Raw genomic sequence first — 16,642 nt, forward strand, 5'->3', positions numbered from 1 at the left:
GTGGAGGTGGCAGCTGTTTCTACATCTGTCCCCTCACACACACACTGGGATCTCCTCCAGGGCCAAATCCTTGTCACCGCTTCCTGTGGAAAGCCTCCCTGCCCTCCCCAGGCCTCCTGACTATACCTGATGGTCTCTGCCTTTTTCCTTAATGGCAGTACCACAGTTTGTAATCACGTCACAGTACGATTATTTATGTCTGTTCCCTAACCAGTGGGAAAGCTCCAATAAGACAGGAAGTGGGCAGACCCCTCTAGATGCTTACCCACTATCCATTCTTTCTCTTACACAGCAGGTCCTTGATGAGATGCCCAGGAACTTAACTCCTGCTTCTATCCACTAGCCTGTGTAAAACTGCTATCATTATGTGTCCCTTCACTTAAAGCAGCGGAACCTATTGACACCATTAAGCAGGGACTTGCTGTAGAACCTGATACTGTGGCAGCTGCGCACCCAGCTTAATTACCACCCCATCTCCCTGCAGCTAAAGGTGCCGGGTTCTGCTTCTGGTCAGTGAGGAAGTGGCTGGGTACCTAGCGGCACCCAATAAACGCCGGCTGACTGCAGGGATGTTCGGCCAGTTCTGGGTGTGCAGCTGGTACTCAGGAAACATGTCGCTAACCAGGCCCAAGAGGGAAAGACCCCACGCGGCCTTGCTCTCGGAAATGTTTTTATTGGTTCTGAGATAACAAGGCTGAGGCGAGCTGGGATGGGCACAGCGCTGAGGAGGGCAACAAGGGCTTTGCCCTGGGGCAGACATGCTATGTGGGATCTGCTGGCGGGCTCCCTGGCCCGTCCAGCCGGCAGCGGCTGGGTACATGGCACTTGGCGCCTTGCATAACCTCTGTGGGCTTGGCACTGTGGCCTCCTTGTCGGTGGGCGCCCCCCTTTCCAGTTGCAGGAGTTGTGAGTCTTTCACAGTGCGGAGGGTGGGGGTCCGGGGTGCAAGCAGGCCCCCTCCACCAGTCCATCCTGGGCTCTCGGCAGCTGCAGCAGCGGAGCGAGGAGAGCTCTGCCCCTCTTCTCCCGCCTGTGGGAGCTTGGCAGTCCTGGAGGGGCCCTCACGGCCTCAGCGGGACATCATCCGGACGAACTCTGGTGGGTACAGGGGGGGTGGGGGGGAGAAAGCAGCCGTCAGGGCCCAGCTCAGGACCCTGCCTCCGAATCGCCCGCAACCTGTGCCCTCGCCATCGCCCCTGCTCCTGATTCCATGCTGGTCCCCACCTCCATGCGGCCTCCTCCCGTCCATCTTCTACACACAGCGGCTCGGGCTTTCTAAGCTGCATATCTGACCCGTTCTTAAACCTCTCACGGACCCCATGGATCATGTCCCATACACTGGCATGACCGCAGGCCCTCCCAGTGCCGGCCCCAGCTGGCCTCTCCGGCCTCCTCTCTCCCCTCACCCCCATCTCATGCCCCAGCCACACAGCTCTCCCTTCCAGCACCTCAGGTGCCGCTGGCTCCCTCTCCCTCCTCACTTTCCAGCTTTCCTGCCACTTGTCCCCTCTCCCTTCTCTTTTTCAAACTAGACTTTCTCTTTTAGAGCAGTTTTAGGTTCACAGCAAAATTAAGCAGAAAGTACAGAGTTCCCATATACTCCCGACCTCCAACAGGCACACCCTCCCCCATTATCAACAGTCCCACCGGAGTGGTACAATTGTTAAAATTGATGAACCGACATTGACAGATCAGTACCACCCCAAGCCCAGGTCACATGAGGGTCTACTCTTGGTGGTGCTCATTCTAAGGTCTTTAACAAGTATATAATGACACGTATCCACCATCATAGTCTGTACACCATCGTTTCCCTGCCCTAAGAATCCTCTGTGCTCGGCCTACTCATCCCCACCTCCCAGCACAGCCCCCGGCGACCACTGGTCCTTTCACTGTCTCCAGTTTTGCCTTTTCCAGAATGTGATATCGTTGGAATCATACAGTATGTGGCCTTTTCAGATTGGCTTCTTTCACTCAGTAGTATGCATTTAAGTTTTCTTCTTCTCTCTGATACCATTCCACTGTCTGGTGGACCACAGTCCATTCATCTACTAAAGCACTTCTTGGTTACTTCCAGGTTTGGGCAGTTATGAATGAAGCTGCTATAAACATCCATGTGCAGGCTTCATTTGGATAAACAGTTCTTCCTTCTTTTCCCCTGGTAGCTCCTGCTCATTCCTGAGGCTCTGCTTATTCACAGCCTCCTCCAGGAAGCCTTCCGGAATCCCCCTCCAGCTTGGCACAGGGCCCCCTCTGTCCCCACAGCCTGCTATACACTCCTTCAAAACAGCAGGAACTATACTGTTGGCTTCTGCTTTCCTCGCTGGTCTTAGGCTCCTCAGGGCGGGGGTCCGGTCTCAGCCCGCAGAGGTGTACAATACGTGCTGGTAGAATAAATGGGGGCCTGGGCTTTCAGGGAAGGGCAGGCATCTGTGAGGGGCACTTACCTGGACACAGGGCATCCGGAGATGTTCGGATCTTGTGGTAGCAAAGCCTTCTCTCCATCTAGTCACATTCTACCCAACTGTGAGGGACAACTACTCCCCATAAAAGGCCCCCCCCCTTTGTGTTCTGGACACACTTACAGTCTGGCACATACTTATCCTGCCTTTCCTAGAACTCAAGTATCTGAGTACAGAGTCAACGTTGGACTGTCTTTTCCCTGCATCTCACAGAGTTCCAAACGGTGTCACGCACAGTGTTTTGTGTGGGTGAGATTCCAGGCCTGGGTCTGACACAGCCCTGCCTCTTAGTCAGGGAACCCAAGCCAGTCACACCACTTCTCTGGGCCTCAGTCTCCTCATCTCCTGCGGGACTAATAGAGCAACCCACAGAGTCACTGTGAGAACTAAATGAGATAAAAGATGTAAAGCTAATCAGTACAGTGACTCGTACGTATATTTACAATAAATGATAATTATTGTAACTGCTACTGATTCCTTAGAAAAAGTGTTCATGTAGCATTAGCCAGGCACTGAGTTATGTGGAAAATGCAGTGATAAAGAAAGGAGGTTCCTCTTCTGGAAAAGTTCAGAGTCAAGTGGAGAGACCATAGTAGCCCTTGGAGGACAGTGTGAAGGACAAGGATGACCCTGAGGTGCTGTGAGGCCCAAAAGTTCAATCTGGAGAATCAGGGACGAAGGGCTGAACAAAGTGTCCCACTGCTGGATCTTGAAGGATGAATAGAATTGAGCCCAAGTGAACAATAGAATAAAAGGCATCTTGATAAAAAGAACCGTGTGTTAAAAGAACCTAGCAGGTCCATGGACCACAAGTACTTTGGTGCAGCTGTAAGGTGCGGTGGGAGTGAAGGAATGGTAGGAGCTGTGGTCAGATCTTAGGGGCCTGAGTGTCATCTTGAGGCATGTGGCATTCAGAAAATACTTTCCATGGATGGAGGAATGTGGACGGACAGATGGACAGAGATGGATGGGGAAGATGGACACAGTAACGGATATATGGGTGAGTAGATGGCTACTGATAGGGAAATGACTAGACAGACAATTAGATCAGTGGAAGTATGGGTAGAAATATAGGCAGGTGGTTAAAGATATATAAATATATGAACGAATGTAGAGAAGTACAGATGCATGGAGAGATATACATGGGTTGATGGGTGCATGGATGAATGAATGGGTGAATTATGGAAGAATTAGGCATGGGTGGATAGATAAGTGCATGGATAAATGGTTCTATGGATACTTGTTTAGAGATGATGAGTGGATAAATAGGACAGATGAAGAGATGGATAAATGAATAGATGGGATGGATGGATGGATGGATGGATGGATGGATGGATGGATATAGAGATGGGAGGCAGATTGAAGTGGTGCATGGATGGCAGGATGGAAGAGTAGGGGATGGAAAGTTGGAATGAAATGATGGTTGCATGATGGATATACAGTTGGAGGGCTCCATGAATGGTCCCTTTCTCTCCCACTTTCAAGCCCACCTACCTTCAAAGTCCACGTGGCCATCCCCATTGAGGTCCACATCTCGGATAATTTCCTCTATGTCTCGGTGTCCCACCTGATGACCCAGGAGTTTCCTCATGGCCTCTCGCAACTCACTGGTGCTTATCTCCCCATCACCATTGGTGTCAAACTAGACAGGGCAGGAAGGAGGGAGAGGTAGCTATAACATGGAGACCATCAAGAGCAGATCCCAAAGTTGAGCTCCTTCTCCAGAGTCACTGTCCCCTTTCCCCCAGAGACTGTTCTCTGTCCAAGCTCCTTCCCTGGTCTGGGACCCAGGGTTCAGGGTTCTTTTCAAGTTGCCATGCTGGGGTTGGGCTTCTGACAGCCTGCCACCCCCTGCCTGTCCACTGCCCATGACTCACCTCTCGGAAAGCATCTCGCAGTTCCTTTACACCAATCATATCTGCCGTCTCCGCCAGGAGTTTAGGTCCCATTAGCTCCACAAAGTCATCAAAATCCACTTGGCCACCCACTGGGGACAAAGGAAAGAGCTAGGTCATCCATCTAACCATTCCCCTCCTAGGCAATGGAAGGTACTACCAACCCACCCTGACTTGCACAGGGCCAGGCCCAAGGTTAACCAAAGGCCAAATGATGACGGAGAGGTGACTATGTACAGGTAGTTTGTCAAAGAATGGCTCAGGGAAGTGGCCAGGGGTTGACAAAGGGAACAAATCAGGAAGTGGGTAGAGATAGATATGGATGAGAGAAAGAAACATTAGGTCGCAGAGACAGGCAAAGAATTTCAGAGACAGAGACACATGCAGTAAGGCAGAGAGGGAAGCAGGAATTCTGGGTGCCTGGCCCACATGCTCCAAGCCTTACCCTTGTGCAAATGGAAGCTCAACTTCCAATAGGCTCTCTCAGGAGGTACAAGTGACTCCGGGCCCCTAGCAGCTGCTAACAGGCCTGCTCAACAACAGCTTTCACCAGCCACTGGTAGGAGTTTGGGGGGTAAGTGCCCCAGGTGAGGGCTACAGGCTAGCCCTGAGGGGAGCTGCTACACTGACTCCCCAAGTTCCCCAACAGAATTAGGCTCGGGTCAGTGGTAGCTGGCTTGAGAATGCACCCTTTGCTGGCTCCTCCTCTTCCCTGTCTCACTTCCCTATTCATCGCCTATTAAATAAATGACCTGTGCTTTCAAGTTCTTGTCTCAGGCTTGCTTCTGAGAGAACCAGACAAGAGGAAAACAGTAATAGCAGCATCCCTCTGTCCAACTCACTGCGGGCCAGGTACTGGGCTGCTTCAAACACAGTCCCTAGGTGACTTCCCGAGCTTCACCCCCCGCCACACCCCTCATTTCCAGGTGAGGAAACGGGTACGTGGTTTTCCCCAGGCCACAGAGCTGCAGAGAGCTGGGCCCAGAACGTGAACCCAGGCCTGAGTGACTGCAGAGGGCTGCAGAGGTGAGGACGGGAGGGAAGGAGGTGCCCAGGGCCCAGTGGAGGGACTCACGGTTCATGTTGATCTGCTGGGACAGCTCGATAAGCTCCATCTCGGTGGGCATGTAGCCCATGGTGCGCATGCAGTTGCCCAGGTCTCGGCAGTTGATGTAGCCGTCCTTGTCCTTGTCAAATTCTCTGAAGGCCTCTCGGAGCTCTGGGGAAGGGGAGAAAGGTGGACATGGTTGGGGCTGGGAGCTGCAGAGCCTCTGGAGCCAAAGGCAGACATAGGGCCCACTAGCGTGGACAGCCAGAGTCGGAGCTGCCAGCTGTACACTCCTCTGGCCCCGGCTCCCCACCAGGCCCTGTCCCTGGAGGTCAGGGGTCTCCGCCTCTCTTCCCACCGGTCTCCCTTCCCTCAGCTTCCTGGATGGCTGAGTAACCCTTTCCCCTCAGGGGCCGGGTCTCACCTTCTATCTCCTCTGGCCGCAGTGATCTGTCCTGAAACAGAAGAACGTGTCCTGTTAGCAGCTGCTAGGGGCCCGGAGTCACAAAGTCCAACCTGAGGGCCATGCAAGTGGCAGCAGGCGCTGGTGGAGCTGGCGGGGCTGCAGCCGAGCATGCCTGGGCCGTGTCCTTGAGGGGGAAATGAGCACCCCCGCATCTCCCACAGCATGGCCGATGCCCAGGGCCCCAGAGCCCCATGCTGCTGGGGCACAGGCCCTCTACACCCAGCCCCTTGTTTCAGACACAAGAATGTGTCAGAGGACAGAGCTGGTCCGAGGCAAAAACCTGTAAATGAAACAGCGTCAGCGGGAGGTCACCGCAGAGAGGAGGCCTGCAAGGTAATGGAGCAGAGAGGGCTGAGGAGAGAAAGCAGGGACCAGGCAGGCAGCCCGAGGGAGACGGAGGGGAGGACCCGAGGTGTGGAGGCAGGGTTAGGGCTGTGCCCTGCTTCCCGGGCACTGCTCTACCTTCTCCAATTTGACCCCCATGCTACACCCTGCCCTGCCACGGGCACAGCATAGGAGCCTGGGGGCTGCCAGTGCCTCCGGCCGCCGCCAGGCCCCAAAACACACATCCAAAGCGTCAAGCAGGGCCCAGCTCTCCTTGGGGAGCCAAGGAGACCCTGGGTCTCGGCATCACAGCAGATGGCAGAGGAGTCTCGAAAGAGCAGGCCCGGAGGACGCAGGGGGCAGCTCCAGCTGGTGAGGGGCCCGTTGCCCCGGGCCTGCCCAGGAGGGACACAGACTGGCACGAAATGGATGGCTGCCCAGCTGGACCTGCTTAGTAAGCTCCCAAACTGGTCCACGGGGCTCCTCCTCCCCAGATGGCACAGTTCTCTGCCTCTGGGCAGGGAGAACATGGGGCAGGTGTGCCCGCCCTGAGGAAGCACGCCAGGTAGAGGCACACCTGTCATGAACACAGACACGCGGTGTGCCACCGTGAGCAGGAGGCTGTTCTAGCCAACAGGGCCAGGGTGCCCACCCACTCCAAACTGGCCCCAGGGCAAGGGACTCTGACTCTGGAAAATCTGAGAATCTTCTAGAAAGGGGCTCCTGAGCAACAGCTAGTGGAACAAGCAGGTGCACAGGCCGGTGCTTAGGAGTGGCTGTAGGTGGCGGACAGTGTGGAGTGTGTCCGTGTGCCTGGGCCCGGCAGCTGCAAGCTCCGGGTCCTGCAGGTGGCGTCTCTAGCTGAGGGTGGGTCACGGAGGTCTGTCTGTCTCTGTTAGGTGCCTGTGGCGCACAGCGTGCGGATCGTGCGGGTCGTTATGCTTTCGCATACCTAATCTGGCCTCTGTCACCCACTAGCTGCTCCAACTCAGACTTGGTGCTCGGGTTTTTGCGGTGCTCACACCCCCAGTAAGTGCAAGCGAGCGAGCGAGCGAGGACGTGCCCGCGCACACACACACGGAGGACTCTCGCTAGGACAAGTTACTCAGATATAGCAAGTCCTTTCCACTGGTCAGACTCCAGCAGCCCCACTTCTCCAGGACCCAGCTCGGAGGCACTGGAGAGAAGTGAGGTGCTGCTGCCCCCACTGCACCTCCTCATACATCTCGCATAGACAGAGTCAGGGAGCGGAAAGCCAGGTGCCCCGCTGCGGGGGGGCCTGGGGGCTGGCTGAGTCCTGGTGGCTGGTGCTTGGGTCGCCCCCCCCCAACCTGGGTGCAGAGTGGGGAAGTAGAGCCAGAGATGCCCTCCCGGGTGGCAGGAAGACCATGAGCAATTGGCGGGGGCAGGTGGAATGGAGCATACACATACTCCTTTCACTCCAACGTAATGGTCGGGGGGAAGAGCTTGGCCTCTAGAGTCACACAGACCCAGGTGCAAAGCTCACATCTGCTGCTTCCTAGCCATGGGCCTGGAGCAGGTCACTTCTGTGGCCTAGCCAGTCTCCGCACCTGTAAATAGGTCAGTGCCAGGCCCCCCTGCCAGGGCCTTAGTGAACATACCGTGAGACAAGACATGTAGCATTTAGCACGTGGCATTCAGGAAATGGAGCCTACAAACATTTCCACCTGTAACACCATCCTTGTTCCCCCCTCCCTGTGGCTGTCCAATGCCTGCAGGAGGCTGTCCAGTAGAGTAGCCACACGTGGCTATTTAATCCGAATGGGAATGAAACAGAATTAACATCCAGTTCCTCAGCTGCACTAGTCCCACGTCCAGCGCTCCGCAGCCACACGTGGCCAGTGCCGCCACAGTGGACAGTGCAGATCTCAGGAGGCTTCCATCCTGGCAGCAAGTCCTCTGGACAGTGCTGTGTGCTCAGCACTGTTGCTCCGAGCACAGGAGGCCTAGTCAGACTCCCGAGTCTGAGTCCTACCTCCATCACCCACAAGCTGTTACCTTCAGCAGGTTACTGCTCCAACTCAGTTTCCTCATCTGTAAAATGGGGTAACAGTACCTACCTCTGGGAGTTGCTCTGAGTCTTAAGCGAGGCAATGGGCCAAAGCTCTTAGCACAGTGCCGGGCACACAAAGTGTTCGGAAAGTCTCCCCAAACGTGCCCTGGCTGGTGTGGCTCGGTTGGTTGAGCGTATCCCATGCACCAAAAGGTCGCAGGTTCGACTCTCAGTCAGGATGTGGTGCAGAGAGGAGACAGCTGACTGATGTTCCTCTCTCTCTCCCTCTGCCTTCTCTCTCTAAAATCAATAAAAACAAGTGTATTTTTTAAAATCCCCACAATGTTGGCTGCTGTCATCATTCCTTGCTGGTGGAGGTGGGCTCAGCAGTGCTCTGCAGCCACGAGCAGGAAACTTCAGGGGTCAGATTTGCAAATGGAGGGTTTGAGGTGTATCTGCGGGGAAGGCACACTTCTGTGTACAGAGCCCCTCCTCTTCCCAGCACCTCCTCATGCCCGTGAAGCCAAGTCGAGCGCAGCTCCACTGGGTGCGCTCCACTGGGGCCAACTTACGTACAGGCTGCCTGTTCTCGGCGAAGCCCTTGCGCAGGAAGATGCAGGCAGGGCCCAGCAGGTTGTGCATGACGGCGCAGTTCTGGGCCAGCATCAGGAGCGGTCCGGGGAGCTCGCCGCTGGCCGCCAGCCCCTCCTCGCTGGTCTGCACCACTCTGTAGCTGGCAGTCTCCTCCTGGTGCATCTTCAGCCAGCACCACGCAAATGCAAAAGAGAGGCAGGCATCACCTCCCTGCCCCGCCGGGCCTCCTAGAAGGGGCTCCTCAAGAGCAGACCCTGGGAGTCCAACGGCAGGTTCAGAGCCCTCAGAGGCACGGGGGCAGCATCCAATTGGTCCAACAGATGGAGCCTCCAATCCTTGACTGAAACAGATGCTCCAGGGAGAGCTGGGTGTGGTACCCACCAGGTGGCTCATGTGCACGCGCACACGCATACACACACACACACACACACACGACACATACGTGTGCCTAGAATCACACTCACGTGCATGCAAAGGCTCAGAGAGAAAAGCAGGCAGCAGGAGGCTTCTGTTCCCACCAATGGGAAGTTTTCGTTAAGAGATGAATGGAATACATCCTTTTCCAACACTGCCCCAATGTCCCAGCACAAACCCTGGGGCTAAGTTCCCAAACTGGCTCCTGACTCTACCCCCACTGGACCCCACTGGACCCCACTGGAAGGCAGTGAGGACAATCAGAGCAGCAACGTGGAGAGCAGGCAGGCTCGGCTAGACTGGAGGTTGCAAACACAGGGGCCATAGCTAACAAGTGAAGCGCAGGTGTAAGAGGTGGGAGACCGGGACCAAATGATGCTGGGAGTCCGTCTTAAGGAGCAGCACTACGTAACTCCAGCCCAAGTTGCCAGAGACCGTCCGGTGGGCGTGGCCGACACAAAGCACGCCTGTGGGTCAGATCCCACCATTTGCAACCTCGACACTAGACTCTCTCACCAGCAAGTCTCCCGCCCCTCCCGCCTTCCCTGGCTCCCTGCCGGGCCCAGCCTGCCTGCGACCTCTGAGGCTGAGACAGGGGCCGCTGCTTACCGAATATAGCTGTGCCCCAGGCCCGGCCAATCCAGTCTCCTTCCTGATGGTTCCCATGCAGCTATAAAAAGTCAGCGCTGCCCACAGACTGCCCACCCCCACCCCCAGGGCAGGATCAGCATCAGCATCAGCATCAGCATCAGACACAACTTTCTATCCCACCCCGGCTCCCCAAGACGCCCAGGGCCCCACGCCCACCCTTTCATCTTGCTACACTCTTCTTCCTGCCACGGTCCTCTAGCTCAGCGGTTCTCAACCTGTGGGTCGCGACCCCTTTGGGGGTCGAACGACCCTTTCACAGGGGTCGCCTAAGACCATCGGAAAACATATATAATTACATATTGTTTTTGTGATTAATCACTATGCTTTAATTATGTTCAATTTGTAACAATGAAATTGGGGGTCACCACAACATGAGGAACTGTATGAAAGGGTCGTGGTATCAGGAAGGTTGAGAACCACTGCTCTAGCTCCATGAAGGCCACACCCAGAGGATCCTAACGTCGGGGCAGCCTGTCCTCCTGGGCTGAGAAGCAGAACAACCTGCCCCGTCTCACCTTGTCCTCTCATGTGTCTTCTCCCCAACGCCCCACACTGTGGGCTACACACGAGACTCCCTTCCCCCTCCAGGCCTAGAGGGAGACAGTGTTCTGGTTCCTCGAAGGAGCCGCAGCAGATTCGAGGTGAAGCACCTCAGCCCAAGGCCCAAGTTCAGTGAGTGCCATAGGGCCAGGCTCAGGGCGTCTCAGAGCGTAAGGGGTGTCAGGTGGGTCAATGGCCATTCGGATTTATGCCAAGTGAGGTCAAAGCCTCGGCCACACTCACACAGGCCTCCGGGACGTAGCTAGAGTGAGGGCAGAGCCAGAGGGGCCCTCCTGGCTGAGGCCGGCCCCAAGGAAGCCTGGGATTCCCGTGGCTTAGCCCCGGACGCAGTCTCTGGAGGTGCCGTGGAGAGGCAGCCTTTAGTCCTAGTGACTCGCACACAGTTGGCTCAGAGTGACACAGCCCAGGAGGTGACACGGCAGCAGGGCAGAACTCTGACGGGTGCTTTTGTACACTGACTTTGGCCTCCCAATTCTGGCTCTGCCACCTGCTTGCTTTGTGACCTGGGGCAGGTCACGTCACCTGTCTGTGCTCTATGTCCTTCTATACGCCATGGGCATGGGCATGGTGACTCACAGGATTCCTGTGAGAAGTCCATGAGCTATTGCATAGTGCCTAGAGCGTGATGAGAGTGGGACAGATGGAGTTGCCACGGTGACGACAGGATGATGACGATGACGGTGACAATGATGCAACTTAGAGAGATGCTGGTGCAGAAGGCATTCACTTCTGGCCTCAGAGGAAGTGGGAGAATATTTGCCAATCAGAAAGAAGTGAGAAGGATGGAGAATTTGCTCCCACAGAGAATGCGCCAGTGGTGGCCGAGGAATTTCCACCGCATCTCTTGATGGTAATCCTGCCCGGCCCCGGGAAGCTGCTGTCCTTCCCGGCCAGTGATGGCACCTGACAGCCTGGTCTGCTGCTCAGAGCCTGGAGCGGCCGCCTCTCACCGTTACCAGTTCCCCGAATACCACTCAGGAAGCCAAGTGGGCAGCGGCCCACAGGCTGACCATGTCTCCTGGCACCGAGGGGCCGTCTCCTGAGTGTGGCCTAGCAACAGGAGGGCCCAGCGTGCCTCAGGACCTCACAGCTTTCTAACAACGGAGCTGGCCAAGAGTCTGCAGGTCAGAGCTCCCACACTGAGGGATTCAGGAGAAGTTGAGTGAGTAAGCACTTGGTGAGGTAGGAGAGGCGACTGCTGTAGCCGGTGGGAATTTGGACCAGATGACGTGTAAGGGCAGACTCAGAGGTCTAAGAATAACGTTTTTGACAGCAGGAAGAAGAGAAAGGCAAAAATAAAAAATAAAAATACCAGCTCTGGATTCACACAGACCAGGGTTTAAATCCCAGCTCAGAGTCCAGCCAGCTGAGTGGCCTCAGCCAAAATAACTATTTGGTGGAAAAGAGAAAATAAGATAACGAGTTGGATACATTGTGAATATTCAGGAAAAAGCAATTATTATTTTTATAAAAAACATGACATTTCCCTGGCCGGGTAGCTCAGTTGGTTAGAGCATTGTCCCAATATGCCAAGGTTTCGAGTTTGATCCCTGGTCAGGGCACATACAAGAAGCAACCAATTAATGCATAAATAAGTGAAATAACAAATCGATGTTTCTCTCTCTAAAATGAATTTTTAAATGTTTTAAATTTTAAAACATGAAATTAAATGCAATAAGTTGCATGATCTTTAACCTTACTCCATGGACTCAAAACCTCTCCTATATTCTTTTTCCTCCATCCCCCTTTTCAGAAAACCCAGAGTGGAAAAATTATGATTATAACAATGTTACTAGCTAACATTTGCTGAGTACTATATTCCAGGCAGTGAATACAGTGCACAACACTTTTAGTTCTCACAATCACCTTGCAAAGTGGGCATTAATATTTATACTTGATGGACAAAAGAACTGAGGCCCAGAGAAGTCAAGTAACTTGCCCAAAGTCACACAGCTGGAAAGTGGAGACCTGAGAAGCCTGATTCTTAAGCCCTCTGCTATGTAAGGAAGATGGGTGGGGTGGAACCAAAGGCCAATCCTTATTCTTAAACTCACCTCTTCAAGCTCTGGACAGAGCCAGGGAGGGGCTTTCACCCTGTGGTCCTTTAAACTAATTCTGATCAGTTTCTGTTCCTCTGCGACAGCGTGGAGGCCACTTCTGGTACAAAGACTCCGCTAAGAACATAGCAGGTGATGGGGGGAGGGTGCACAGAAGAAACAGTCACCCCTCAGAAGGATGTGAGGAGCAGCAAAGATGAAAAGGGATTTGATGTGAGCAGCTTAGCCACATGAGGAAGCCGATGAGCAGCAGAAAAGCCTGAGATGCCCTAAATGGAGAGGCTGTCAAACGGACGGAGGAGTGAGGATGGGCTTAGGGCAGAGGTGCCATTAGCTCACCTGAGACCTTGGTAAGTGTCACTTAACCTCAGTGGCAATTAAGCTCCTTGTCTGGAAAATGACAGCCCTGCAGGAAAACGTCCCTATCATGCCTCTTCCTTTAGATGCTATCGAGGAGTGTCTTACACGGCCTGACCGCAGAGGGCTAGACACACAGGCGGAGTCCACTTGAAGCAAAGCCCTATAGATGCCAGCCCAGTGCTTATTTGCTTTCCAAAAGGAATTCTTGCAAAAAGACAGCATCCTGGTGTGGGAGCAATAAATCCGCTACAGAAAGTGACACACGGACCCTTTGACTCGACATCCTCTTTCTCAATGGAGACAGTTCTGGTCCCTGAACCAGCCTGGTCCTAGTTGAGATTCTCTGACCTGGTTCCTTTCAGTGGCAGCAGGATTTACTTCAAAACCCGCAGCCCTGAAGGTGTAGAGACCACCAGGGAGGGTCAGAGGCCCTCCTGCTGAGAAGGAGGCTTAGCAGCAGCAAGGTCAAAGCTCAACCCCCTTCCAGTCCTGCCAGTGCCAAGGGGTCTGTCCGCTCTGACATCCTAAGGACTCACACTTTTCACTCACATCCTAGCAGCCATGTGGCTCTTTCCTAAATCTTGTACCCATTCCCAAATACAGTCCCCCATGGAGCTCCAAGTCCCTACTTCCTGGGACATAGGAAACTGTGACAGGAGGTAATCGGAGGTCAGAACAGGGCAGCAGCTCTAGGCAGAACCCACGGGAGGTGACAAGCCTCAGATGCCCACCCCTCCATGCCCAACCCCTGGGGCCGATGGGAAGATGCCCCAATCCCCCAGCCCGGGTTTGGAAGTCCAGGAACATACCTTCCTTGAGAGATTTCTCAGTGGAGACTTGACACAGTTGCCCATCCTAAGCTGAGGCAGCGCCTCTCAGGATCCCGGGGTCCATGGAGGAGGCTCTTGGGCTGAGAGACCTCAGCGGTCACTGCCAAGCCCAGCCGCCCTCTGCCTGCGCCGCTCTCCCTCCAGGACCGAGCCCTCTCTCTTGCGCGCGTGCTCTCTCACTCGTCTGCCTGCTCCTGCTGATTCTTTTTTTTTTTTTTTTTTTTGTGGATTGTGTGTGTGTGTGTTTGTGTGTGTGTGGGTTTAACTTTCTGGGCACTTTCTTAAGGAGATGAAGGCAGGAGGGGAGCGTGCAGGGCACAGAGAAAATCACCAAGAGAGCTGCTGGCAGAGGGCAGCGGAGCTGGAGAAGGCGGCCAGATCAGCCCCACCAGATTAGCGCTCAGTCCCCTTCCCGCAGCCCCTCCTCTCCCAGCTGCCAGAGCAGTGGAGAGACTGCCTTGGGGAGGGGGGCCCCCAAGGGCAGCTGCAGCTGGGAATTAGGCCAGCAGACCCAGGAGGGGAATCAGGCTGGTTTGGGTCCCCAAAGCCAGGGTGCCTCCCAGCTGTGTGCTTGCACACACACACACACACACACACACACACACACACGAAAGCACACAGGGACGAACACACAGGACTGCCTCCTGACAAGTGCAGCTGGACTGAGCAGGCAGCTCCAGTTGAGGGCTTGGGGGAGTTGCGACGTCTCCATCACGCTTTTTCCACACCTGCCCCGGCACTGGAATGGGATGAGGCTCGGGGACTGGAAGCCCAGCTGAGCCAACAGCAGTCAGCAGCGATGCCTGCTCCTGTCCCAGGGCGCAGTCTCGGAGGGCGTGAGTGAGGGCCACTGACCTCTAATCCTCCGCCTAATCTGAGCCAGGATCTCTCACCAGCTTCCCTGGGATGTGGAGCAGAGAGGCCGCCCTTGGCAAAGCGGCCTTCGAGGTCCCACGATGGACTTTTGAGGGGACTGGCTCTGCCTCCTCTCCAGGCTCCAGCTGTGATGTCAGTCATCTCCAGCCTCACGTCCCAGTGGAGATCTACAGCCCCAGCCAGGCCACCCAAGAGAGAAGTCCCATCCCCGGCACCCAGCTTTCCCCAGCAGGGGGCGCCAGAGGCAGGTCAGCCCCAGATGGAACACCCTTACACGCAGGCCTGAGCGTTCAGTCCAGAGGGGCTCCTCTCCCAGGGGCTTTCTGCCCAGTTCCGAGTGGCTGGTCAGACCTCCCCTTAGGGAGGATGAGCGGGAGGCCTTGCCCAGAAGGTGCCACCGGCTTGGTCCCAGGGAGCCGGGGAAGGAGGTCCCTGGATAGCTCTTGTCGACAGAGCTGCCGCTGACGATGTCACTGACATGGGGAGGGTTTAATCAGGCTACTCAGCGGCCGTGTTTGGGCCAAACCTCCGGAGAGGGAATGGGAGAAGGAGGGGTACCCCCTGAGGGCCGATGGAGGAGGCTGGGGAGTTGTTTCCGCCTAACGTGTAGAAAGGAGTGAAGACGCTGGGGAGTTGGAATTGAAAGAGCAAGCAGCCAATTTAAGTGCCTTCTTCAAAGCCGTGTTCCTTGGAAATAGTTTAAAGCAGCTTCTGGGGTCAGGGGTCAGGGTCATTCATGAAGAAGAGCAATGGACTGGATGAATGAGAGGATCGGCAGGCCTGGGGTTGAGTCCTGGCTCTGCTGGCTTCTGACTTCTCACATTCCAGAGCTTCAGTGTCCGTGCCTGGAAAATGGGGTTTCCTCTCTCTTACTTAAAATGCCTACATGGCACATACGGGGACTCTATAAGTAATTATTAAAATGGAGAAAGAAGGATCATTTGTCCAGTATTTATGTGCCAGGCACTGTGCCTGGCCCTGAGAGCCTGGGGAACAAGAGAAACACAGTCCCTGCTTTGAAGGAGCTTCCATTCTAGCAGGTAGGCAAGAGCTATTACACAGCTAGGAACACACTGACTTCATTACATTTTAGTTACATGCTATGAAGGGGAAGCACAAAAACTCTAGGGATGTGCCTTAATTCAGGAAGATCAGAAAAGACATGCAGACCAAAGCCAGGAAACTGGCCATCTGCAGATTCTGTTGAAAAGCTAGGGCTCACAAGTGAGGTATTATAGAATTATAGCCCTGAGACCTATATAATTTAATTAACCGATGTCACCCCAATAAATTCAATAAAAAATTAAAATTGAACAATTTTAAGTAAAAAAAAAAAATGAAAAAGAAAGAAAGAAAAGTAAAGCTAGAACTCACCAGGGACCCCATAGGGAAATGCGTTAAGCTTCACACAGGAACCCAGTTCATACGAACTACATGAGCAGATACATGAGCAGGCAGGCAGCACAGTGTGAAGTAGCTTCCCCCCCTGGCCGCCGATGAGACTCACTGGGAGCTTCCCCGGAGATGCTGACTCATCAGGCACAGGTGGGCTCCGGACATTGCCGATGAGCGCACTCCAGGTAACTCTAACCTGCAGCCAGTGTTGAGAACTACTGACACAGCCTACTGGTAAGAGCTTGGAGTGCAGAGTCAGACTTGGGTTCAAATCTTGCCCTGCTGCCTAGCAACTACTGGCTGATCTTGAGGACAGTTAATCTTTCTGAGCCTCAGTTTCTTTATTGATCAAATGGGTAGTCTAATAACCCTTCCCTCAAGGGCTCTTCCGAGGAGTTAACGAGACAATACATGCAAAGGGCTTGGCACAGTGCCACAAGCATTGGTCATATATGGCCAGGGCACCACTCCTGCCCCCTGCAGGCCATCCCAGAGCACAGCACCCACTTGTCACCCTTGTGATGTGCCTGTCCTTGGAAACAGCACCCAGGACAGCTGTCTCCTGCAGAAAAGGCACGCACTTTGCCCTGGCACACTCTTCAAAACGTTGCTCACTTTGGATGTAGATATTTGGATATGGGTCAGAGGTTTTGCTTGTAATGGATCGTGTGGACAGTTAAATAAGATAATAAATCATA

At 54.4% G+C, this 16,642-nt stretch overlaps 1 protein-coding gene across 2 annotated transcripts; it reads right to left on the bottom strand.

The window, feature by feature from the left end:
- Positions 1-653: 653 nt before the first annotated feature.
- CABP1 (calcium binding protein 1) lies at positions 654-13,820 on the bottom strand. 2 transcript variants are annotated; one of them, XM_006096534.3, is made up of 7 exons: positions 13,653-13,820; positions 8,783-8,962; positions 5,827-5,857; positions 5,430-5,573; positions 4,337-4,446; positions 3,954-4,101; positions 654-1,095 (listed from the first exon to the last, which is right to left on the bottom strand). In XM_006096534.3, exons 1-7 carry the CDS (start codon positions 13,695-13,697, stop codon positions 1,070-1,072), a joined length of 684 nt encoding a protein of 227 aa, XP_006096596.1. In that variant the 5' UTR covers positions 13,698-13,820; the 3' UTR covers positions 654-1,069. The 2 variants fall into 2 exon arrangements, with proteins under 2 accessions (XP_006096596.1, XP_006096597.1); XM_006096535.2 differs by lacking the exon at positions 8,783-8,962.
- Positions 13,821-16,642: the final 2,822 nt, after the last annotated feature.

Source organism: Myotis lucifugus, unplaced genomic scaffold (genome assembly GCF_000147115.1).
Source record: "Myotis lucifugus unplaced genomic scaffold, Myoluc2.0 scaffold_181, whole genome shotgun sequence".
In the NCBI taxonomy this organism is placed as follows: Eukaryota; Metazoa; Chordata; class Mammalia; order Chiroptera; family Vespertilionidae; genus Myotis; species Myotis lucifugus.

What these genes read in the sequence shown, in the direction of transcription:
- CABP1 (XM_006096534.3), bottom strand. Translation starts at nt 13,697, where the DNA reads ATGGGCAACTGTGTCAAGTCTCCACTGAGAAATCTCTCAAGGAAG. An exon ending in TGCGAGATGCTTTCCGAGAG is followed by an intron (nt 4,102 to 4,336) that starts GTGAGTCATGGG and finishes TGCCCTGTCTAG; the next exon opens with TTTGACACCAATGGTGATGG. An exon ending in TGGCCACGTGGACTTTGAAG is followed by an intron (nt 1,096 to 3,953) that starts GTAGGTGGGCTT and finishes TGTACCCACCAG; the next exon opens with AGTTCGTCCGGATGATGTCC.